General features: G+C 36.3%; 1 protein-coding gene across 4 annotated transcripts in view; it reads left to right on the forward strand.

Annotated features, from left to right (window-relative positions):
* Positions 1–27,237, forward strand: part of LOC148649503 (low-density lipoprotein receptor-related protein 1B-like) — a 469,917-nt gene that overhangs the window by 276,388 nt on the left and 166,292 nt on the right. For all 4 annotated transcript variants that reach the window (XM_088606296.1, XM_088606292.1, XM_088606294.1 and 1 more), the window contains 7 exons: positions 1,684–1,848; positions 3,835–4,079; positions 10,915–11,046; positions 12,853–13,080; positions 15,134–15,308; positions 17,187–17,281; positions 18,990–19,139. In XM_088606296.1, coding sequence (XP_088462422.1) covers positions 1,684–1,848; positions 3,835–4,079; positions 10,915–11,046; positions 12,853–13,080; positions 15,134–15,308; positions 17,187–17,281; positions 18,990–19,139 — 1,190 coding nt within the window. The remainder of the gene's footprint in view (positions 1–1,683; positions 1,849–3,834; positions 4,080–10,914; positions 11,047–12,852; positions 13,081–15,133; positions 15,309–17,186; positions 17,282–18,989; positions 19,140–27,237) is intronic.

Raw genomic sequence — 27,237 nt, forward strand, 5'->3', positions numbered from 1 at the left:
ACCCTACTCGCTGGGGTATCTAAATCCACACTGAAAGAAATTCTGTATGTCGCAGCCAGAATCCTGACCAGGCCGTGTGCAAGGGATCACATTACTCTTGTTCTGGTGTTCTTGCTGTGGCTTCCTATAGGGTTTCCTGTTAAATTCACTGCAGTCTAAACCTTTGTTTTTAATTGTGTTCCTCTACCTTGGTTTTCTTACTTTAAAGTGTTTTTAGTAGTTACTTTTGAAGGCTTTACATAAAATAAAGTTTATCACTAAATTATACATTGAACTTATTTAAAGAAAAAAACAAACAATTGCAATAAGAAATTTGAGAACAACGAGATTATTGAGCCACGTCCCTCACCACAGCCAGATTAGCTACACACCTATCATAGACCCAAAATACAATCAAATAAATGTTTGAAATGATCTCCTGTTCACCACCTTTATGTTCTTACTATTAGATAGTCCAATCTTAGTGCTAACTGGAGTCTAGGAAATTGTGGTTTAGGATTATCAATTGCTGTCTAAGTATTATTGATCTAAAAAAAAATGACTGCTGCACTTGGCACATTTTTGCAGTGAACCAAGGAATACTTGTGGACTAACTACAACACTGTTATAAAGAAAACATGAAAAAGGGAATAAAGGGCTCATAAGATCTAGAAAAGACTGCTGTTAAAAGCACAAGACCTCATGTTCTTTTTTGGGCTTGTATGACTGTCAGTGTGGACCGATTAACTGTATGATGGGGATTCCAGATTGTAGGCTTCTGCTAGAGGAAACATGGATTGCCCAGATGAATGTCTTGGCAATCTTTTCTATATACAGTACACCTACAGTATAAACACCAATGAGGTTTTAGCATCTTGAATGATTTTTGTTCTGAAAACTTCTTGTGCCAAATGATAAGCACTTTGTGATAGGCATGTATATTGGTTCTCTACTGTAGGTCTTTATAGGCTTTGCTCCTATTAAGTCTTATATAGAGAGAAGGAACATTACATAAAATCACTTTTCTCTTATTTTCACAATAAACTTACTATTTTGGAATTTTTTTGTTTTTTTATGTGTGAAAAAAAAACAGCGTACCTGATGAGCTACTTGTAAAAATAACGTGCTAGCACTGACAGCCTACCCTTCTTTGCTAACAGCCAACTTGAAGGTCTCCCCAAGTGGGAGTTGTCCTCCAAGGGAAACCCAAGGAATCCCCATATCACACAGAAAACTAGGTTGTCTAAAAGCAACTGCAACAATGAGCTGTAGATCAGAAGCAATGGGAGTACTTATAAGATCTGTTTCTCATCCGCTGAATTTTAGGTAAAATGCTGAGTTACAAATAACTGTTGGAGTGCAAAGCCATAAACAATTCAATAATAGTCCAGTGTACAGTATAAAAACATCAAAAGTATTATATTTCGAAAACCATTACAAATATGTAGAAAAACTGACGAAACTATTGTACAGTACATTCATTGTGCTGCACTATATATTATGAAATGAGATCCAGATGCTCTAGACCTGAGAAATGCAAGAGTGAGAAATGCAAGAATATTATTGTTAATATTAATGCTGCTACCCGCTGAGAAGAGACAAAAGAAAATGTATACATAACAGGTGTGATACACTATAAAGAAGTGGTATTTGTTAAAATAGGTATTCATCAAAGGTGGCTTTAACCAGCTCTTTTTTGTTTAGAATTCTTTTCTGGACGGACTGGGATGCCACATTCCCACGAATCGAAGCAGCCTCAATGAGCGGCGTTGGACGGCGGATTGTTTTTAAAGATATGGAAATGGGAGCATGGCCAAATGGACTTACATTAGACCACCTTGAAAAGAGAATAGTGTGGACAGATGCTCGGTGAGCAATTACCCTTTTAGTGCTAAAGACAGAAACAATGTTAGAATGGACAGAAACTTAACTATAATCTAAAATAATACACTAAGAATGTTAGCACTCTGGAAGTTTTTAGAAACATAATGTGTTTTATTTTTAATAGTAAGTGTTTTACACTCCACATGACTTTGTTGCATAAGCACTAAATATCCTCATAGTGAGAGAGTCGACTGGGCTTGGGTGATGAGGCAATTTAACTTGTTGAATGTTAAATCCACTAAAAATCAAGAAAGAAAAACACAGAAAGGTACCAATACAGTATGTCCCTCTTGTAAAGAAACTGTACCTTTGTGCCAACAGTATATTGGAAAACTACCTTGGAAGAACACCAGTGAAGCCAAGTCTTCCTTAGTGATGAATGAAGGTTTTGAGTAGATCACACTGATGGATGTCAGTGAGTGTGGTGATACTTTAATTGATGTACACAACAGACCAATCGAGGGAAAGGTCCATGTGTATTGGTCAGAGAAGGAGTGTCTGTTCTCTACAGAACTCTACTTGCAGTGATTGATGGCCACTGGATTGTAAAGCTTTACATTGGTAGAGTCCTGGGACTTCACTTGCTGTCTTTCCTGTGAGCTCATCATGAAATGTTGACCTGATAGCATTCCAGAGGTACCCTGTACACTCTACATCCTCATGCTGCTTCAGTAACAATGGCTTGTGAGCTGAGAATGTGACAGATATGCCACAGATATCCTACTGTAGGTGCTAGAATAAGCTCCATTGAACACTTGTGGGATGAGCTGGGCTCAGAGACCAGTGGGCAATCGCATGGCTTTCCAGGCTTTACTTGAGGAATGGGACAGAATCCCACAAGACCACATCTGCAACCCAGTGCAAAGCAAGCAACACAGTTGCAAGCTTGTATTGTTTGCAATGTCGGACATACTGTACATGACTACCAGTCTATAAAGTTCACAGTGATCACCCCTCTTGATAAGAGATAGTTGTGAGCCTAATGAATATGTCTATATCATCTCCGTTCAATAAAATACAGTATTAATGCACTCGCTGCAAAAATATTTTGTCATTTTTCCAATAACCTGTTCCGATTTAATTTCTCGCAGTTATAAAATATAGGTTTCTTTTAAAGCTTTTGTGTATGTACAGTATGTTATGCATCATTAAAAATAAAAGGAACAAACTGTACTTAATGCAGACATCCACATATAAACTGGAAGGTGTTACAACAGGTGGTGCTGTTTTTACACAGTCTGCAGACACTATGATCATTGACATATTTGAGCCTACAGTACCAGTCTTGAATCTCCTAGATGTGTGAGCTAGTTAATGAGATGTACTGTATTCACAAGGAATGTGACAATGAGAAGCTAGGTAGATTAAGTGATGGAAACATTACCTGGCTTCAGTACATAAGTATTAACTTTGATTTAGATTTCAGTGGAGCTAAATAATCTGGCAAGTTTATATGACATATGCATTCATTATGACTTGGAAGATCTACTGTAACTACCGTACAAATATATTTCTGCATCTGTGAGTTGTTTTGATAAAGAGGCTCAATTTATTTCCTTCAACACAGGAGTTTATAGCTCAAAATATAATGCACATAGATAAACAAAGGGACAATTAACCTAAATAAGCCTTTCATGAAGAATAGCACACTCAGTGAAAAGAATGAGTCTGATACTGTATATGATTTCTGTACCTGCTGTGTTCAAAACCATGCATCCAATATTTTAATATAAACGGAAATTAATCCTTGTGAATGCATGTTTTTTTAAGAATTTACTTGCTGTTTTGAAAATGCAATCATATAATTCTAATACATTTTCCTACAACAGTTTCTTGTCAGTAGCTCAACTGACAAGGAAGTAAATGAGTTCTGTGAAATTTCACAAAATCATTTATCATCGCTAGTGTGAAGTGTCAGCAATGCCTTGTTTGTAGGATTCCCTTTTGATATTGGGGTTTTTCTTCCAACAGGTCCGATGCCATTTATTCCGCCCAGTACGATGGCAGTGACATTCTAGAGATCCTGAGAGGGCACGAGTACCTATCACACCCCTTTGCTGTGTCCCTCTTTGGAGGCAATGTGTACTGGACTGACTGGAGGACCAACACTCTGGCAAAGGCCAACAAGTGGACTGGCCACAATGTGACAGTGATTCAGAAGACTAGTGCTCAGCCTTTCGACCTGGAGATCTTCCATCCCAGCAGACAACCTCATGGTAAGCAAGTACAGTATGTGGCCACCTTTCCTGCAGCTAAGGAATACCTAGAGGAGGAAGAAAAAGGCGCACAATTGTAACTGAGGATTGATTTAATTAAAAAGCAGTCTTTGACCTGTTTTTTTTTTAGGTATATATTACAGTTAAGTGTATTGGAATTGACGAGTCTATTAAATCTGAATGAATATGAAACATACAGTATATTGAATCAAGCAAATTGTTTTCTCTTCTCCTGTTATTGTTTTCTCACAGTCCTGAAGTTTTGATCAGCTTGCATTCATACAGTACAATCACGCTGTTAGAAAAGAAATCAATGGGAAGCTTTTTTTCTGAAAAAAAAATATTGACATCTCTCCAGTTGACTCCTTTATCAAAACAAATTCTTATAAATGCAGGGCAATGGGAAAAAATATTTTAAAATGCCGAAACATAACTGTATGAATTTCGATAGTTCTGTGCAGATACAGTTGAACAATAAACAGAATGCAACACAGAGAATACAAAATATACATTTAACAGATGGATTTGAGAGAATAAAGGAGAAAATCTAGTTTGTTTAGTGTTGTGCAGTTATGCTTTTCTGGTGAATGTTGTGCTTTGGTTCTAAGTGATACTTAGGAAACTTTACACAGTAATGAAAGTCTTACCTTTTCATGTTGTTCTCAAACCTGTTGAGGACTGTGACTATCTAAAATATATTAACCATGTGTTAGATATACGTTACTCTCTGGTAAGCATCCAAATCTCAGATTGAGGTGTTGTTCTAAACAGATATTGTTATCAAACTTCAAGCCCAGGAACAGGACACGTCATGTCTTGAGCTATGCACATTGCACCACTTTATCAGATCTTAAGCTTCTTCTGTAAGAAGAAAAGGATTTCTTGTATAATGTGTATAAGACTAAAACACAATTCAGACAGCTGAAAGAATGCTACAGCGCAAGAACCCAGGATCTGAATTCCAAGACAGATGTAAATATTTATCCTGTGACCTTGTTTGAAGGATTAGAGAAGCTTGAAGTCACCTCTCTTTCCTATTTAAACTCTGTACACAACCAATGCATTTGTTTTGTGTGCCAAAACATTAATTACTATAAAATACTTTCTGATTCTTATTTTATAATGACAAAGTTACAAATGCTGTGTTCATTTGGTCATTTTGTTAAAGGGAAGATTTTTAGTGTCATTATCCTTGAAAAAGATTTAGGTCAGAAATACAGCTTACTTCTCATAACGACTCTTTATTGCCCTAATAGGTTTAATTTATCCTTCTTGGAACGATGTGTGAATAAATTATGTCAAATTGCAAAAAAATAGTTATATCATTCTTTGATTTTGTTCCAGCTTGGTATTCCTGAGAGTTTGGAACTACCAGCTGTTAAACCTAAAATCTCCATTTGCATAATTCTACAAGTAGACCTTGATTACTTTATTTTGGCAACTTGCAAAGTTTAATTATACATTTATTATTTTTCAAAAGGTTTAATACAAATTATTAAATTGTGTTAAAGGCTTTTAATGGCCATTACTATTCAAAAGTAATAAAAGTAAATTAACTGAACTGTTTAATCCATTTGGAGTTGTCTGTTACAATAAAAAATCATTTGACCTCAGTTAAAAAATAGAGAATGACATTGCGGTTCAATTACTTGAATAACGTGATGCTCGTTTGAAGAACAAAGGTACTATCAGAAAAGAGATGAAAGAAAGTGCTTTGCAGGTTTCCAGGCTACATTCTGTACACATGCTGTGTTTTTGAAAAAGGCTTGAATCTTGGTCTTTTCAAAGCTGTTTGATATTTGCTCTCCATTTGTACTGTGGATCTGCCATTTCCCCTTAAAAACCACTGGATGTGAGTCTGTTCTTTCACTGAGTGTTTTTATGCTGAAGGCTTTGGTGAGTATTCGATTTTTTTCATTGTGTGGCACCCCAGAATGAAAAAAAATTAAAATGTGGGTATCTAATTGTGGGTATGTAACCCACACTGCTGCTAGGATCACACCACAAATGTTTCCAAATTATATAGACAAAACATAAGCAAGTTTTGCTTTGGTCACTTTCTGCACAAACATTTCATCTACTATGTATATGGGACAGCAGCTGGGTAGTAGAAAACTTCTTGAATCCAGAAACTGACTTTTACAATAGATGCAAATGTTTCTCCTGTGACTTTGTTTGAAGAGTCAAAGAAAGAGAGGTCATCTCTCTCTCTCCTATTTAACTCCTGTACATACAATATATTTACTATTAATACAAAACATTAATTGCCACATTAGTTCAGGTGGGTAGCTGCGTCAGCATGTGTAGGCTACAAAGGAACAAGTAATAGGTTTATTCCATGCTGAAAAGAGAAGAAAGAAAACACAATGTTCTAGCCGTGGAGCCTTTTTCAGGTGTGAGAAAGACAGGGCAGTAAGCAAAGGTAATGTAGCGGGAGAACAAAAGCTGGGAGAGAGGAGGAGCGAGGGGCGGGAGCAGAGGACAGAAAGAGAGGCCAATCAGGAGGTGTGAAGTCAGGATAGGTGAAGAAAGGTGTGAAATGAAACCTTCAATGAATAGAGAGAATTTAGAAGAAAAGTAGTCTGTCGTTAAGAGAAGGGGGAAGGTGTGATCCTAGCTGCAGGATAATTTTGGTTTCTGTAGTCTTTCTGATGTATGAGTTCGGAAAACTGTCTTTGAGAACACAGACGGAGAGATTAGAGTGGTCATGGCCGTCAGAGGTGAAATGAGAAACAATGGGCTTGGAGAGATCTTTAATCTTCACTGCCCTAACTTGTTCTCTTAAGCGGCCTCCGAGTCTCCTTCCTGTTTCTCCAATGTAGATCGCTGGGCATTCACTGCAAGAGATAGTGTCACGCCCTCTGCAGCCAGAGGGCGCTCCTTCTCTTTCCTGTCCCTAGTTTCCAGTCTGCTGTCCTTCCTGTCCCTCTCTTTCCCTTGGGCTATATATTTCCGGGTCTTGCACTCTGTCCTGGCTCAGCATTGACGTTCGGATGTCTTGAGACCCGCCTAGCACCAGGGCGCCCCACGTCCGCTCCCTGGCATAGGTTTCTATACGGCATTCCTGAACTCTTTGCACTAATGAGCCCGGGCCTTTTTCCCGTCTCGCCGCTACGCATAAGGGTCTTTTTCCGCTCTCCTGCTCCCCACGGTTAGTCCCTTTGGACGTCCGTGACAGATACATTAAATAAGCCATTTGCCATTTGGGTGATCCGGAATTGTCCTGAGGGGCCTTGAATGAATGTGGTGTTAGATATGTACTTGAAGGTGATACAGCGAGTTCTGTTGCAAGGGAAAGTGCCTGGTGTGGATGGTCAAGGGAGCTGTGAACAAGAAGGTCACACAGATTAGGTGGTCGGCGATATGAGATGATGGGGCGGTCAGAAAAGAGGGCCCCAATGAAGGGATTGTCCTGTACGATGGAAAAGTTGTCGTTGATAGTCCTGGGGATAGGAAGTGTGTTGGGGTGGTAGGGCAGCACCAAAGGAATGCGGTTGTTATGGTGGGAGTTCCTGATTGAGTTGATGGTCTGAGGGTTTTTTTTGGCTCGGGCAAGGGCCCTGTCAGTAACACTGCTGGGGTATCGTCTGTTGATGAAAAAAGAGTGCATTTTGAGGGCTTGGTTCTGGAAATAGATGTCGTCGCTGCATAATCAGGTTTTTAGTGTGTTTGGGGTGAGATGAGCTATACAGGAGATAGCTGTGTGAATCTGTGGGTTTGTAATAGACCGAAGTAGAGAGTCAGGGGTGGTTAATGGAGAAGTTGATGTCTAGAAATGGAAGAGTAGTGGAAGTGTTAACTATATATTTGAGGGATGGGAATGGAAGTTGGTGAAATGATGCAGAAAGTGCTCAAGCTGGTCGTTAGAGCATGTGGCGGCACATGACACAGTCATGTAACGCTTGTAGAGGTCAGGGACATAGCCAGTGTAGGTAGCAAAGAAGTGTTCTTCTACCCAGCCGACAAAATTAATGGCATGGCTGGGTCCCATTCAGTTGCCCATGGCAACTCCACTAACCTGTTGGTAAAAAAGGTTATTGAATGATAATGCATTCAGTGTGAGGACCAATTCTGCAAGGCGTACCAGGGTGTGGGTGGGTGGATCAAGCACTGTGTGTTTGTCCAGCATGTGCTTGAGGACTGTAAGGCCATCATTATGGGGAATGACGGTGTAAAGAGATGTGATATCCATGGTAAAAATATAGCATTCGGGGCCCTGAAATTGGAAATCATTAAAAAATTGCCATATTATGCTTTCTAATTTTTATTTGATAATGACCACAAGTTACAAAGGAAGTGTTCTTTTGATTTTCAGGTATATTGTCCTTGAACAAACTTTAGTTCAAAAGTTTATATTCATAGCAAGTCGGGTACAGAAGTGAGAAATTACTTCACTCATTGAATTTGAATTTGAATTTGAATTTGGTTAGAGAGTCAGTGGTATGCATGAAAATTTGTCTGTGGCAGTCAGTTAAAACTGATCAGCTGGTGGCTGGCCATTTAAATTAAATATAAATCTAAATTTTTGATACCAAACCCTCAACCTTATATTTTACAATAAGCTGAATCACTTGATGGTCAGCTCTAGCAGTTAGCAAAGGAGCAGTTAACTAAAGAAGAAGAAACGTTTGTCTATCACTTTTTCTGACTTCATTACAAACACACATACTGTACAGTGCATACTGTACAGAAGTGTAATTTCTTTTGTTCTGCTGTTGGTTTTATTGAAAATGCTCTTACTTCCTTGTGTTTACTCAAAATGCTCTATATCAGTTTATTTTTCTGCAGTAGAAATGAACTGTTGGCTTTGTGATGCCAGCAGCTGTAAGATGACAGATGTCTTTTTTTTAAGTTCCAGCAATCTGAGATTGTGCTGCACAGATAAGTAAAAACAAATTAGTCTGCGTGTCAATGGATGCCAATAAGCACTTCTACTCCACTTTTAATGTCCCAGTGGTAAAAAAGCATATTAATTAAATCCATGTCACGTATTCACTTTTATTTATTTGATTTACATTTTGAGGTTTTTGTCTGATTCTATTTTTAAAACAAGCCTTAACACTGAACTGCAAGAACCGTTCTTAATATGCAACACCAGTTTTTCAAGTAATCTTGTATTCTGAGAGCAGGATTCAGATTTTAACTGGGTGTTTACAAGCTATGCCTTTTTCATCCCTGGAAGATAGCAATTAAGATTGAACAAGAGCTACTCTCAGCTGGTCCTAAGCTTGGCTTTTATCTCCATGATCGGTGAGAAATGAAAACTTTCCCTTTTATGAATGAATGTGTTTGTGGATGGAAATATAAGACACCAAAGCTGGTTTTGAGAAGTCCCATCAGGTCACCTTATGAGTCCAGCCTCTTGAAGACTTCAGCATATTTTGTTGTCAAAAGCAGAACTTGGATGGAAATAAATAAAAGTCACTGACTGTAGAAAGCCTGTGTTTGATCATTATGAATTGGTTATGATATGTATTTTATGGTTATGACTGGTATTTTAGATGTCATTGCGAGGACCAGTGTAAGACTGAGGAGAAGTTGAAATGTGCTGTTTGGAGTGGGATGTTCCACTCAGCTCAGCTTAAACATATGACCTTTCATTTCATAGTATTCCACTTGAGACTTGTATGACTAATGCAACTTTCCCCTCCATGGTGGAGGTAGATGTATCATCCCCCAGTAAACTACAACAGATCTATATACTGTACAGCCATCCTGATTTCCAGTCTTTCTTAGGGCTTATTTTACGAGCTATAAGCTTAGTATTATCAGAGCTGCTCCTGGGTGAGGTCACACTGGAGTAAATGAATTTTATTAGAGACAATTTCTACCATTTTACACTGCTGGGTCAGCTGTGGTCTCTGGCTCTGCAGTGTAAAATTGGCTTTCTACCTCTGCAAATCTCTGACATCTACTCAAAGATAAACGTGAAAAATGTCAACTACATGATTTTAGATCCAAACCTTACTAAGAGTGGAGAGGTGGTTAGAACAGCGTCCTCAGAAATCAAGAAGTCAGCATTTTAGCAAGCCTTTGAAGTGGCTGTTCAACAGATTGTAAAGGTTGTGTGGTTCTTTATTCATTTCCTGAATAAAAGCTAAATTAGTCATCAGAGCAAAACTTTTTTTTATCTATAGTACCAATCTATATTTCTGAAGTTAAAACAATTATGTAGAAAGAAAGTTGTAAGTTAGAACTGGGGCAAAGAATCTAGACAGGATGAGTCAAATTTTAGTCTGAAAATTAAACCGTTAATATAAGCTTGCTTCACTTGCTGTAATTTAGAATATTGTTTGAAAATGGCTTAAGACAATACTTTTGATGAAATGTGAATCAGAATCCCTATGGAGTTGTGTTTGAATGTTCTGAAGGTCTGCTGAAGCTGTGTAGAATTTTCTCTTTTCTTTGTGTGCTAGGTTTTATTTTAAATGTACAATTCATGAAATCAATTTATAAGATCACTTTATTGGCCAATTCTTGTATTAGGAATTTGTCTTTTCCTTCGTCATACCCCAATTTCTTCTCCATGAGACATGCAGACACAGAAAGTGATAGAAGCTTGTGGTCAGAGTGCAGGGTCAGCCATTTAAACAGTGCCCCTGGAGCAGTTGGAGTTAAGGGCCTTGCTCAGGGGCCCAACGGAGTAGGATTCCTCTGCCAGCCGCGGGATATGAACCGGCAACCTTCCAGCCACATGCGCAGATCCTTAGCCACAGAGCCACCACTCTGCCCCCTTATTGCTTATAAGGAGTGAAAATGCAAGGCAGACAGGTAGGTTTAACTTCCGGCTCGGCATGCAAAACAGTGATGGCAGCTGTTGTTTGCTTTCGTCCAGCCTCCAATCCCTGTGAAGGCAACGGCGGACGGGGACCGTGCACACACTTGTGCCTGATCAATTACAACTGCACTGCGGCCTGTGCTTGCCCACATCTCATGAAGCTGGCTCCTGACAACAGATCCTGCTTTGGTAAGAGACCAGGAACTCACAGAACGTGAAATTGAGCTCATCCTAATCCACGCTGCCTCAAAAAGGACCCTTTACCTTTGCAAGAAAGAGATGTCAGTGCCTGGGAGGAAGGCTGCAGTCTGTGGGGGAAGAAAAAAAACTTAGATATTTGTCCTACAATGAAAAAAAATCATTCATTCAGAATTCATGGAGTCCTAGGGATATTATACAGTTCTTAATATTCTCCAGCTCAAAGGTACAACAAAAGTAATTTTCTTTCCCATTGTTGAAGGTCTTGGTTAAAGATCACAGGCGCATGGTTGAATATATACATTTTATCAGTGAAGGGCAGCTTGCCACACAGCGGCAGACTGTATATTGAGGAAGCAGGAATTGAATGACTAAGGATAGAGAACAAAATGAAAGTAGAAAGACAGTGAAGAGGCTGCAGATTCATAAAATTAAATCTACCAATCCTGGAACTCCGAAAGTCTCCCTGGTGATATTTTCTAATTTCCTGAGCTAGAATGTAAAAAAGGCTGGATTATCCTGCTTTGAAAGATGAACTAGGAATTCAAAAATTAAATGAATATTAATTGTTTTAGTATTTATACTGAACACAGCTTATGTTTTTAAAAGGCTCTAAAATTTTACAGTATATCAGTAGAATACTCACTGTACGAAAAATACATTTAACAAGTAAATACTGGACAATCATTATAAATTATGATTAATTTCACATGCTGAATCCTTTATGATTCATATGTAGATATGCAATACACCATATATATATATGTTATTGTTGTTTTATCTAGATTTCTCCTGTAGCTAAATAGTGGTTGTATGTGGGAAAGTCTTAATAAGGTTAATTTTAGAAAAACAAAACTACTATATACGAGTTAAATATTATGTTTCCTGTAGTTGTACTACTTTGAAAGTTTCAACTGTATCTCAGTTTGCATTCCACTGATATACTGTACGTTACTGTAAATATACAAAACATGATTTTGTGCATCGGGAGTCCAAACAATGCTGTCCTAGAATTGATGGCTTTGTGAAATGTGTTTCTCAGAGAAGGACCTTGTTGCTGGAAAAACTGCAGCATGCAAAATGAACAAGGAAGCACTGTTACCGTACACGGTTTCTCGCTATGCACGGTGAATTGAAGACACTTGCCATGACTGTGCTGTGATGCAGTTTTTAGAGAGATTTTAAGATTCTGTAGGCTCCAGCCTGTGGTGACGCTCACTAGGATAAGCAGCTTTCTCATGATGGATGAATGGATCTTCGGCAATTATGGCAAGATGTGATGATGTAGATTAAAACATCTTTCGTACTTGGGAAGCAAGAAAATGGGCAAAAGTTTTCATTCGTTGTGCTTTTTTCATCAAGAGAAAGCTTATTTCATCTCCATATGTCTAATATATATATATAGCTTCACTGCTGAGTGTGTGGAGTGTGTAAGCTTTCAAGCATTTTTTTTAAAGCAACCTTGAATTGTTCCTTTGCCCTTCACATGCTGATGTGGCTCCCCACCGAAACATTTCTCTTCACTTGTGTTCCTCTCTGGAACAACAGTAAAATGGCACACATTGAGTTCGTTTCAAACGAAATGTTGGTGAAAGAAAACTTTGTTATTAAATATTTGGGTAAGTTGTCTTTTTCAAATCTATGGACTGATTGTTAATTGATATCTATATGAAATGAAGTACTTTATATTATAAGGATATGATGCTACATCATCTTTAGCAACCCATATAGACCTGACCTCTGTATACAGTATTTCAGGGAGAATTTAATATTTCTGTTTATTTTTCTCTTTAATAGCCCTGAAGAAATTCCTCTTGTATGCTAGACGTTCAGAAATCCGTGGAGTTGATATAGATAATCCATATCTGAACATTATAACAGCCTTCACTGTTCCTGATATTGATGATGTGACTGTTGTGGATTATGATGCTTTTGAGGAGAGGATTTATTGGGCTGATGTGAAAACCCAAACAATCAAGCGAGCTTTTGTCAATGGAACTGGGTTAGAGACAATCATGTCTGGAGGTAAGAAGTAATGCTTTTTGAAAATAACAGCAGTAACTTTAAAAACCTTTTTGTAGATCACATTTTTGATCCTAGACTGTAATAAAGATTTTTAAGCAATGAAAATCGATATCAGTTGCTCAATGTAAGATTCCCTTGAGAAAACTAAAAGTTTAACTTTTGCAATGCAAGAAAGTTTTACTTTCTTTCCATGTCACATTGCATAATTCAGTCTTTTTCTTTTGTGGAATACTATGAAAGCCTATTGGGGATCATGTGTCATTCTTGTGTTCTCCCGGATCCAGATTACACACACAAGCACTCACATACAGTACACAAGTGTTGCAGATATTTCAGGTGTCCAAAATGGCAATTTGTGCCAAATATTGATCATGAACTCCAAATGAAGTAAGTGAAGACAGTTGTCTGTAAGATGGAAGCCTTTTGGCTTCAATAAGTATTCATTTGCAAATGTGTAAAGTTTTGATTAGGTATTCGATCTGAAATCCAACTAGCAAAAAGTAATTTATTTGGTCTCATCGGTACACTGTAACTTAAACTTGGACATGGATATCAGAACAAGACAAAATGTTTTTAACATAAAAATGGTTATGCAATTCATAAAGTTAGATTCATGTTTCTTTCTATTTTTGGATTAAAACTTATTTCTTTTCAGTTTCAGTCTAATTTCCAGAATTTCCAAACTCATCCCAGTGTGTAAATGTTTTAGGGAACTAATATAGTACATGTCTTTTTATCACGTTACATATTACTGTGTTTGCTTTTTGCAATGCACTGGTCTTAGTTTTCCCAGACATCTGTTGGCCTGTCTCATTTTTGTAATGTGCCGAAGTAAATCAGATTAAAGTAGCTCTCTCCCAAGCCAGCTGAAGCCCTGAACCTAAAGCAACACATCACACATGTTTTCAGCTGACAGAAACTCTTTTGGCTTAAATGTGAGACTTTGGGCAGGCAGCTGGTAATCAGAGCTGCAGCCTTAGGTCATAATTTGTGAAGCACAGTAAAGCAGAGTGTTCCATAGTTTTTTAACAGGAAGATTTGGATTTTGGGATAGTCTGATTGCAATGATGCTTCCTAAACAATATACTTTATCAGAATGTCCCACTTACTCTCAATTTAAGGTACTGCATTTCAGGTGTTATTATTTCAATTGTTTCAGAAGTTTTACATTTGTAAAAGTTGCAATGTACTTGTCATGATCTTAGTTAATGAAGTAAAGAGGACAAAACCATCTTTCTTGTTTCATTTGTGACCAAGGTGTGCACTCTGAATTGAGCTTAGTGATCATTCAGTTTTGATTGTAAACAATAAAGAGGTAAACATCAGATAGGTTGAAACTTGATAGCATATACAAATATAAATGTGGTATGAAAAAAAATATTAAACAATTGAGTACAGACAGAACAGTGTGTGTGAAATACATTTTTATAATCAAAACCTAAAGTAAGATTGTTTCCCGAGAAAAAATAAAGATCATATAATGCAAAGATAAACGTGAAAGAAGCACATCATGTTCACAACAAGCTATAATAAGAAACTATTTATATATACAGTACAGTATAAAATGAATAGAAATCTAAACACTATACAACTTAAATTCCGTTATTGGAAAAATTGTCGCAGGCTCAGTGTTGACCGGGATTTAAAAGCAGCTATTTTCAGGCAACAGCCCAAATGCCTCCACACGCCACATTAAGCATTCACTGATCTTCCTGGCGATTTTACAAAGCAGTGCAGCTCCACAAGAGAATATTTAAAAAATAGCACAATGCAGTGTGTTGGAGTGTGATGTGCTCAGCGCGTTCTGGTGCAGTATCCGGCGTGGATCTGTAACTACAGTGCTTTCATTTCCTGGACAGTTAATAGCTCTAAACCGGTTAATACAATCAATTCATCTCGGAGTGCTACACTAAATGGTAAAGGAATGGAGAGGGAAGAGGTCTTTGTCCATACTGTAAATAGCCAGTTTTTAAGAATTAATTATAAATCATAGAATAATAAATGTTATGGTTGTTTTATAGTTGTATTGCTAAGAGCACTTCTTCCTCTTCAGACATGTTAAACGTCCGTGGGCTTGCTATAGACTGGCTGTCAAGAAACATGTACTGGATAAGTTCCGAGAATGACGAGACACAGATCAGTGTTGCTCGCTTGGATGGATCCCTCAAGACGTCTGTCATCCATGGGATTGATAAACCCAAGTGTCTCGTGCTGCATCCTTCAAAGGGGTAAATTAAGCCTTTTGTGATCTCTATGTCCTTAAGAAAAGTAAGACACCAGTGAAATCAGGACCTTTGACTACTCAGTGCTCACATACAGTAAGCACTATGAATGATTTTGTGGGATTCCTGTTGTTTTTCTAGGTGTAGTAATATTATATTTAAATAAAAAAATGATCTACAATTAGCAGACATCATTGTGCAATAAACACTGTATACTTTGAAAGCCTTCTCTTGTATGAATTTAGTCCTGAAACACGGAACAATATACTGTATCTTGTCAATTGGAATTGGGATTAAAAAAAAATAATTACTCTGAATTAACTCTGAATTAAAAAAATGCTGTTCCTCAGATTAATTAATCACTGAAAATAACCTAAAAGGGGTAAATGACCACCTTTCAAATTGTAAAATTATTTTATTGATATGGTCTTATACAAATACAACATTCTTGGAATTAAGTGAGAAAAATCCTAACAAATGGATGGATGTGACTACAGGAGATTTTGAAGCAACACCAATGTATAATAAATAAACAGCATGCATAATTTGTATAATATAGAAATAAGTAGAACATACACATCTGCTGTACTGTATGAATATTTGTTTTTTTTCTCCACTTTTTGGCTACACCACAATTACTTTAATCTTCAGCGATTTTCTTGGTTTATCCACAATTTAGCTGTAAGCTAGTTTTGATAATCTGCACTGCAAAGTATCTAGCAGAAACCAGGTTTATACATAATACGACAGATATATCCAATTAAGTGACAACTTAATTTTCTGTTTTCCATTTGAGGTTATATTTTGTCAGTGATACTCTTTTGAAGTTTTGCTGCTGTGAGAGATTCTGGGGCATGAGATCAGACAGTGTTTAAGGGCCAAGTGAGTGTAGGCTTTTGGCCAGGTGTCAAAAATTTTTTTTAATTAAAATCAGTGATTTTAACATAGACATGCATACTCTCACACCAGGGCCAATTTCCCCAGAAGCCAATTACCCTAACAGTAACAGTATGTTTTTAAAATGTGGGAGGAAACCAGAGTACCTTAAAATCACAACCTCGAGGCGTATAAAAAAGGACGTCAGGCTGCAGTTTCCCTTAACAAATTACCTTAACATTATTCCCCCCTGGGATAATAAAGACTCTCTCACCCAGAGGAAACCAACGTGAACTTAGAACTTCACAGAGACAGCACCCCAGGTCCAGAATTGAACCCAGGGCCCCAGCCCTGCAAGGCCTCAACACTTATCACTGTGCAGAATAAATATAAATGTGATATATTAATCATAAACATTCTAATAATGAGAAGGAAGGTATTACTTGTATGAAGGTTGTAATTGGACACATGTAAGTGTGATAATTTGCAGCATACATCCAAGCCAAGGAGAGTGCAAACACAAGAGAGGTCTTGGTTAGCTGAGCCCAAGCTATCTAAGTCAGTAGCTAAACAGAAGCATAGTACTTATCTCTAACCTCTTGAGACTGCATGTCAGTCTGTGTTGGAGCACACATTTACAGTCATGCTGCTAAACATAATTCTCATGCCCAGGGTTATTCATTTATACATGTTCTAGCCATTCACTGCGGTCACAACATACTGTAGACACAACATCACTTATTCAATGCAACATAGTACAGGTTTCTAGTGGTAGCAGATTTATTATTTTTGCTTCAGGCAGCATTTTGTCACACAAAATCTGGATTCTGTGTTACTTAATGTTTATTGGTTTGGTAGCTTAGGCATACAATCTGATGAATAAATATGATGCCTATTAAAGGCACTTCAAACAAATTAGAGTCAGAGTCTATACCTAGAGATTCTGTGATCAGGGTCCTTTGTTCTATCAAGTATTGCGAGGGATGTTATTCATTTTGTTTTTTTCAGGAAGCTCTATTGGACTGATGGAAACACAATTAACATGGCAAATATGGATGGCAGTAACAGTAAGATCTTGCACCAGAACCAGAGAGAACCTGTCGGTAAATCTAGAACATTTTCTTCTCTTGTGCCATTCTTCTTTCAAAATGATATTTGTTTCTGAAGTCAGTCAGGGGTTCTTTGGTTTAACATGAAGCAGCAGCCCTCTTGTGCCTTACTGAGTCCCCATAATCATGCAATGAGAGTCATGTCAGTCCTTCATCACATGTTTAGCTCTCCTGTGTGTGCACATTTCAGAGGATGTGGGCATGTAGTCATCACTCTGCCATGCTGGTCTGAAGGTTTTAGTGGGAAACTGGGCTGTTTGATATCTTTTGTAGTATGGACAAAGTGGTATTTAGAAATTCAAATTAAATAAAAGTAATGAATAATAATAATAGCTTACTTTATTGTACTGTAAATATATATTTTAAAAGCTTTGACCTCAATTATACAGATCATATAAATGTGAATGACCTTGCAAACTTTACTTTTGATTTTTAAAAAGTGCTGCCATTTTTAGACCATAGACTGATATATGCAAGCTTTTTTTCCAGTCTCTTTGAATCTGCTGTTTCATGTAAATTTAATGTGGAATTGTACAGAAGGATTTCATTTTGTTAAAACACACCATGATGATGAAAGCTGACAGCCAGTAAACAGTGATTTTCCATTTTCAGTCACAATTTATCAGTACCAGATGAACTGTGTTAGAGAATATCTGATGCTCGGTTCATTTTTGGCATCAAATCAAAAGCACCCACTACCCTCACTCAGACTGGGAAGTCTGGTTAATAAGTAATCCGCCTGACAGTATTAAATACAGTTCATTGGTGAAACATCACAATATAGCCAATGGCCTTTGGTTCCATATGGTCAATGTAGTAGTGCACTGGTGACTGAGTCCCCTGAGCCTGTTAAAGAACCTCATTTATTTTACAACCTTGTCACATAGCATGTGAAGATTTATTAAGACTTTCTTTCGGTTAGTGTCATAATAGCCCAAGGTCATATTTCTAGTTTCTTAAACATACTGATCCTGTTTTCCACCAGCCTGATATTGGCACCATAAATCTTTGTTGACATTTTATACATACAGTACGATAAGGAAAGGAAACCAACTTTGAAATAACTCCAATTATAATTGTCATGTTATCTTGGGAATTATTGCAATTAATTAGACATGCAGATCATTTGCCCTTTGCACATACAGCACAGCACAGATCAGTGTAAATTCTCTTGCTGCAAGAGATCAACTGCACACACAGATGATGAACCACATTGGTGAACTGCTTTTGCCTTAAAGAAGAACTGTCATTGTCACTTGAGGAAATCTCATTTAAAGGAACATAAATCACCCTTAGGAGTGCATTAAAGATTTTCTACATTCAATTACCAATCATTGCTATTTTCTGTGCTTTTTGAGAGCTAAATTAACATAAATTAGTGATTTCTACTTTATGATATTTTTTTCTTTAAACTGTTGTTTCTAGTTTTTTTACATGCTGATAATTGCAGTATAATTAATCTATTCACCATAAGTGAAAAGTGGAATGGAAAGTATAAAGTGAAAGAAGCTTTTTTTATTGTCTTAAAATATGTTTATACTTTCAATGTGTTGTTTAAAAGAATCCAGTTTTCTGTGTTCCCTTCTTGTGAATACAGTTCAATGTAATACTAAAATATCAGGATGTTTTGCTTATAGGACATATAATCTACGGTAGTAAAAAAGTAAACTCAGAAGGTACAGTAACATCTCTTTTATTGCAGGTCTGTCAATAGACTACGCTACAAACAAGCTTTACTGGATCAGTTCAGGAAATGGAACCATTAACAGATGTAACCTAGATGGCAGTAATCTAGAGGTTATAGAGTCCATGAAGAAAGAATTGATAAAAGCTACAGCTTTGGCTGTTATGGGTGAGTATTGTGTTATTGTACTGTATATCTAGAACCTACTATTGACTGAGAACAAAGTGAGAAGATTAATTGTTCTCAAAGTAAGTGCCTTGAATACAACTCTTTCACCATTACAGCAGGTGTAATCATTAAGTGTATTTTTTGTTTTATCCTTATTGTGCAAGCCATGTTATATTTTAAATGCACATTCTCTGTCAAGTGATCTGTACAGTATACTGTACGTTGATAAATGTATTTATTGAACTGTCTACTAAACACTTCACTGGGAGATGTATAGGGTGTGTGTACAGAGATTTCAGTGGTTTCATTAAGGACAGGCTCATACTATATGTGCACCTGGAGGTGATTAGATTAAAGGTAGTTCTAGGACATATCCAACAAGGCCTCAGTTCCTCTCTCTGAAAGTTAATGCTTCTCCATTCTGAATTTTACAGTATAGTTTACTAGAGACTTCAAAACATATGTACAGTATGTTAAAAGCAGCCGGTTAAATAGTTTTTTTTTTCCAAACAGTACAGCATAAAAGAGCATGTCTGCATATCTTACATTCAAAACAATGTATAATTAGTAGCATTTTGTTATTTGCAGCTGCCTAACTTAGTAATTAAGTCCAAGTATTCAAATTCTGAACACATGGTTTTTCCACACAAGATTAACTTTCAGAATTCCTTCATTTTGCTCCAATTTCTGTGGGGTGGGGTATAGTTATTATATATATATAAATTATATTAAACGTAATTTAATGAAGTCTATAGAACAATGTGCTTCCATGTATAGATTTTGCAAAGTGCATATCTTACAAAAAAAAGAAAAATATACAAGAATATTGCAGTTAGCTGTTTCTACATAGACTACTTGCATCAGTGTATCTTACAGGCCTATTATCCTTGTTGAGAAAATTTTAAATTCTAGTATTTTTTAACCATGATTCGCTTGGTAATTCATTTTTATCAAGGTTAATCAAATTCAAATGATAGACATGAGGAATTTCTCATTTACAGTATTTTCAGTCTACAATTCTGGGTATTGTAACACAGATTCCATTCTATATTTCTAGTACAATATTGTCCAGATAGGCATGAGGGTTAATTGATGGCATCGTTTTCACTAGTCACTGTTCAGGAGCTACAGTAAATATGGCTGAAATGTAAATTAAATCTACAGTACAACTACTAATTTAGATTCCATCTCAATAATCCTAATCCATGGAAGAAAATGTTTAGTACCTTTATTAAAGTAATTGTTTCAATTATAAATAATAAATCTTTTTCTGGAAACAGGACCCCTTCATTATTTCACTGGGTCCCATAGCAAAGACGCTTTAGAAGTTGTGGTAAAACAAACACAAGCATCCCTCACTGCTATGAATCTTTCAATAATTTCAGTCAGGCTCCCATAAGAACGCAAAAATGTTACACATCAGAAGAGGTCATTCTGCCCATCTAGTTCATTTAATCATATTCAGCTATTTGTTGATAGAGACCAGGGTATCAGCTCCAGCAAAAGGGTTGTGTAGTTGGTTTCATAAAGACATGCATCTTTGTACTGCTATACTGTATCTCCACTCCTGTTACAGCACAGAAACCCTAATCTGAGTGCCAATTTCTACTTCTGTTCTAGTTCTAATATTGTACTGTCTTGCACCACATTCAGTACAGCTTGGCACTTTGTTACAGTTTCTTAAAAACTGGATCATTTGGAAATGTGTGATTTTTATATCATGGCTGTCAAATATACTAATTGTAAAAATCATCAGTATCAGGCTTAACAAGTTTCAGCTGTGGTGTCCCTCAGAGCTCCACTCTCTGCTCAATACACAGTTGTGCTTCTCTGTAAAATATGGTAATGTTACTGCATTATTTAATATCAAAACTTTTTGCACTTACTAAGAAGAAGACAGAAGTCTTCATAGCAGGCTTCATTCATCATTATTAGGTATAGATATGGACTATTTCATTTCCTATCTAAACTCTAAAATTCATATAACTAATGTTATATTTGGGTTGTTATTTTTGAAAAAACACATTGAAAAATCCCGAAACTCATCTTTACAAGGTATTTTTGTTTTGACTGTATTATTATCGGACATGATTAAAATAGTTTTAACCTTTATTTTTTAAAATGTAAAATGTCTAATTATACTTGTTTACTGTTACTTATTTATGTCTCAGTAAAGTGCTTTCATCCCTGGTGTTGAATGATGTCTTATAAATGTAAACAATTTTGCAATTAGAGAATAATAGAACATCTATAATAAGCATTTCAATAATAATAATTACAAAGTGGAGAATCATAATCAATTTATAATTGATTATATGTCATTGTAAGGTGAGTGGAGAACAAAATTGCTAAGGAGCAGATTGTTTCAATTTTCTCAAGCCATCTGAAGTGTCCTTGACAGAAATCCATGCTGATGATACAAGGATAGAAGACAGTGGTAGAAAGGAGAGATAAGGACAACGGGGCTGATTTTCTAAACAGATATGAAGGTTCAGGTCCACTATGGATCCTGCAGATCTTGGTGTATATGAAAATCAATCCCTCAATGTGAACGAGACAGCAATCAGAAAGAGGTCAACAAAGATGGAGCAAGTCATGGTAATCTAAAGGGCTGCAAGAGAGACATTAAGCATTTAGTCCACCTCTTGACAATCCAGAATTCACCTGACTCTGTCTTGAATTTATCTTCATGAACAAAGGGAAAATAATTCTTACTTGCAATCACATGTTTAAGAGATTGGGGCAAAATATTTGCAGGAATGAGAAGTTACAGAATGTATTTTTACACCAAAAAGAAATAGTTAATGTCATTTTAAACCAGATGGAATATGGTAACTAAGACCAGCAAAGCTAAGAAGATGCATATTTGACAGAGAGCATCTGTGTATTTTATTACAAAATATTACATATGCTTGGATCTGTGATTTGCTTATGTAAATTGAAATACTACACAAAAAGACAATTCACATCTGGAAATTTGTGATTTATTCTTCTAGGAGAAAAAGCCTTGTGTGAATAGAAATAATGATTGGTGTGGTGAAATCCTAACAAAACTGTCTGTCAACATTTTGGCACATTGTTTTAAAATTAAGGAAGGACATATTGTAGTTTCATTATTGTTTGGTGTGAAACAATATGAATAGTTTATGTAACTGATCACCGTTTATTTTTTTCTAGATTTTGTTTCCCCTTTATTCAGTATGAAATAAAATACTAATAGGGTTTCCATAAAACAGTCAAACATCAATCTTGACATGTGTAATTAGGTCCCCTTCTTTTGTGTCTGAATGGCTGGATAACTTTAATTTAATGACATGTGCTGCCACTGCAATCTATTACACAATTCTGTGACTACGGCTTCCTTTTTTCTATCAAAAAAGCTAAATTGCTATCGTCAATGTAAAACCAAAATCCAAAAACATTTAATCATAAAACGGGTATCAGAGTGTGTGGTATTTATTAAATGTGAAGAAGTATGTGAAGTGACAGAAAGACAAATGCCCCACACTCATAGAAGTAGCAGGGTACAGCAAAACTGTGAAATGATGAATATCCTGTGAACGATCTATCACAATTAATATGACTTTGTTTGGTAGAGGAAATAAATCAGTAGGCATATACTATAGTTTACATTTGTTATTTTCATCCAAGAAAGATACTAAGGTTATAATGTGTTTTAATACTGCATTACCAGTATATGAAAGCTTATTGTAAACCAGCCTCTGAGTGATTTATTATTACTATTTATACAACTTGAAATGGTACAATAGCAGCTTAGGGTAACACAGGTATTAAGATCATCTGCTATTTGCATTTACAGTACAGCATGTTTGTGTTGTACATCAGCATCGGCTTGGCTTTGAGTAGTGTTTATTTAACCCATTTAATTTTTTTTACTTCTCTTTCATATTTTGAGTCATTGTAGTCTTGTATGAATTTACATTTACAGTATTTTAATGGGGATCCCTTTAGCAATATGCAATATGCAAATGTGTACTATGTTTTACAAGTTATAATAAATAGAGTGTGCTTCAAATTTATCCATATCCTTGATGAAATCAGAAAACATTATATAGCATATTTGTATCACACGTACTGTATGAAATGCCACATTCTGGATCCTGGAAAGCAGGGTGGGAAACTAAAGCAAAACCAAAATATGAAAGGATCTACCATATTACAGCCACACACTTGAAGGTTACAGTATTTCGATTATATGATCTGGTTCAGCAACACAAACCTTGCTTCTATCCAAAAATCATTCTATTAATAATGAAAAAATGTCCTAAGGGTGACTTATATCACAAAGCTATTGTGCTGACAGTAGCATTCTATTTATTAGAAGTACTTCTTTGCAGTTACAGTACTGTATGTAGCTCTTTTCATCCCAAAGGATCTCAGACTGATTTACATTTTGGAGGGGGCCTATTTCATCCACCTCTGAAGTGCTGTTACATCATACAGTACGTAGGCAGCTTGTTCCACAACAGTTTCTGTAAGAATTGCAACCTGTTCTCGATTTGAAATGGACTTCCAGGTACTTTCCAGTGGTGTCCTCTAGTTTGTTTCACCATTGCTTCTAAAGTGTTGATTTTATATTGGCAGTGCCTTTCATGATTTTAAATACTAAATTAGGTATCTAATAGTCTGCATTCCAGGCTGAAAAGGTAGTTATTTCAGCCAGTCTGGTTGCTCTTCTCAAACTGACTCTAGAGCAGCAATACCTTTTCTGTAGTGTGGTGACCACGATTGTGCAAGTCTTACAGTTTTAGCATGACATCTGTTGAGTTTAATTTCACAATTTTATTTATATATTGCAACCTTCTGTTTGCCTTTGCATTTCCTGGAATATGAAAGTGATGATAATTAGTTTTTTTAAGTTACCTCCTCAAGCTTATTTTATATTTGTAATTTATGTTATGTTTTTCCCACAGAAAGCATGGTTCTGCAGTTCTCTACAGTCAATGTCATTTGTCTGGTGCCTTGATGTTTAACTAAACCAGAATTTTGTAAAAGTCCTTTTGAATTTGTTTGGCTACTTTTATGGTGTTTTCCAGCTACTACTACTAGCTTGGTACAAATCCACAAATCTGTCTAGTTCACCAGCATCGGACCGAAATTTTGATCATGATATAAATTAGGAAGGGCAGTGTCCAATGCAGATCTCTTATTTATCTCTTATTTAGATTACTTATTTGTACCCTCTGTTTACTACTTATTAATCAGTTCTAAATATATACAGTATACAGTATATAAAAATTATCTTGAATGTCTACTACCTGCAATTTGAGAATTAATTTTATGTGGAGCTTTATCAGAATATTTTGGAAAATCTAAATGTATACTATGCATAAAAATCCTTGAGTCTTTCAATCATAAACATATGAACAGCTAGTGATCTTTAAAAAGTTGTCAAAACCTAATTATAATTATATTTTTATAAAGTTTTTGTATTTTAAAGTTTAATATTGTAACTGACAGATGGCACCTCCTACTGCACAATGTTCCTGGTCACCATGCTGGAACATTGGAATGGAAATTCTTATTGAAAAGAAAGAGCACCACCTACTGGTCCACCTGCACCACTCATAGCACAACCTGGTTTTCCTTAGAGGTCTCCTATTCCAATCCTGGTCAGGCCCAGAATGTGCTAGATATCAGTGAAAAGTCCTATATCAGTGATCACAAAAGTGCTTGGCTTCTCAATGAGGATGATCCAAATAATGAGCAAAGGGAAAGCTCTTGCAGAAAGACACTTGAATCTCATCCCTGTGATCCTCAAATTTTGCAGGGACAGAAGGCTTTAAATTTGCATGCAGAGAACAAGCCAACGTTATCATGCTCCTGCTGAAAATTTCATATCATATCTCTGCTTTTGAAGCATACTGTATGTGATCTAGCCTATCTGTATGATGCTAGCTGCACTCATGTATAGATTTCTTCCCCCTGCTTTACAGTAGGGGATGCCCTGGAAAATGGATGAATGTTCCCGATTTTGATAAATTCATCAACTTGCTGTGCACATTTGGCACTTTCTGTATTTCTACAGCTGATCAAGTGGAAGCAGCTGTCTGTATTTGGTCTTACTGTATCTATGCTACCATCAGCAGAAGGTGATGGAGACTCAGCAAAGGTGTGATATTGTCAGAGAGCAACATGTCTGAGGCTGGTAATGTTAACAGAAAGAACAAGGTATCTTTTGTTGATAGCTGGAATACTTAATTACAAAATATTAAAAGGTGAAAACCTGGTGATGTGATTTGCACTCATTACCCATTGCACTGTAGAACAGCTGGGTTGTTTGGCAGTGAGTAGTTATAAGACAAGGATAATGGCTACATAAGACAACTAATGGTCTTTAGTAGAGGTCAATGTGACACAAGTCCCTTCTTGATGGATAATACCATTTTCAGTGTTTTTTTTTTCTTCGTGGACACTGATGTGCTGTTTGGTTCAATGCTGTTCCTTGACAGTTAAGTGGCATGAGAAGTCTCAATTATGTATTGGATTCTCAGAGCAGTGAAATATTGCTTCCTCCTAAAATTAATGTTTCTGTAATCTCTAACACAGTGATTTATTCACTTGATGGTGCATCTTAATCCAAAACAGACTGTTGTTATTTATTATTTCATTTTAATTTATCATCTAGGCAATCACTTCAGTTACCGTAGTTCATTATATGTCTTTTTTCAGAGCATGATCTTCCAGTTATGACAGACATACTGCCTTACAGCTCATTACATTGGGTTGCAGTTTTAGTTAATTATCCATCATAAACTGTTCTCATCTGGTCTGTTGAGCTCTCTGTGCGTTATGGAGCAAGGTAGTGTAATTGCTTAAACCTTTACAGCTGTGTAGTAATTACCTTCATACTGTACCAAGAATCATGGTGCATTTTCACAAGTAATGTAGATTCACGAAATGATTCCAATTTATTACTCCCACATCCAACAAACTCAAGTTTATCTATAAATGTCACATTATGGTACTGAAGTTTTTAAGGATTTTAAGTCTTTTACTAAGTTAATCTTTATATAGGAAACCTCCTTTTGAAGGTATTCATTTTTCAGTTTCATGGAGTGATAAAAATAACAGAATAACATCACATACTGAAGGTCTTTTGAACACGAAAAAAAATTACAGTAGTTTATTGTTTTGAAAACTGAATCAAATCAAAACTCACTAAAAAAGTAAACGAGGAATACTAATGAGTATAGTAGAAGATCTAGTTCTTTCCACTTATCTGTTCATAAGGCTGTCTTGGCTAATGTATTCAGCTTTGCCTGGAGCTACACCTGTACAGTCTGAGGATGCAGTAGGTGAAGAAGGGATGATATGCCTGCAGAGACAGTTGATCTGAGAAGTTCATGGGTGATATCCTGGGAATTTTCAGTTTTTTACGTGGCAGCACAACGATCTATATAGTGTTAAATCTAAGGAGGGTTTATGAGGTTTTGACTTTCATTTTTAAGTATACTGTACAAGTAAATAGGATATGATCTTCATGAAATAAGTAAGGTCAGGCATAGTGAACTGAAGAGAAGTGCTGAGATCACTTTAAGCTTACAATGGCATCTTCTAAGAGCATCCTTAGCACTTGGCTTGTGCTACGAGACAAATGAAGTGTCTGATGGATTGTGTTCTTTTGCATTTTTATATAATAGGTTTTATAAAAATGCATGTCTAAATTCCTGCCACTGTTTTGGTGATGTTTTGAACTTGATGCATAGCAGGTACAGTGCCTTTGACAAGTGTGAGTCACCCAGCCACCATTTGGACATACAGTAATATCTGTATTACAGTATTTCCAGTTTCATTGTACTGCTATTTTAAAATGAAGGAGAAGCAATAATTTTGTCTATCATAGCATACAAGTGTACACCTCCTATGTACAGTATAGCTTTAAAAATTGAATTATGCTGCGATTGAATTAAAAATTAAATCTTTAAACCACATATGAACTTTATAGACAGTAGATTAGGCTATTATCTGGTATTTAGCTAATTGCTTCGTTTTTTCAAATGATCTGTCTTACAGTATATACCACGTTTAGGCAGTTTGCCCAGAGTTAAGTACATAGTTGTCATCTTCAAGTACC

This window comes from Lepisosteus platostomus, chromosome 14, assembly GCF_059453375.1.
Source record: "Lepisosteus platostomus isolate fLepPlt1 chromosome 14, fLepPlt1.hap1, whole genome shotgun sequence".
Lineage (NCBI taxonomy): Eukaryota > Metazoa > Chordata > Actinopteri > Semionotiformes > Lepisosteidae > Lepisosteus > Lepisosteus platostomus.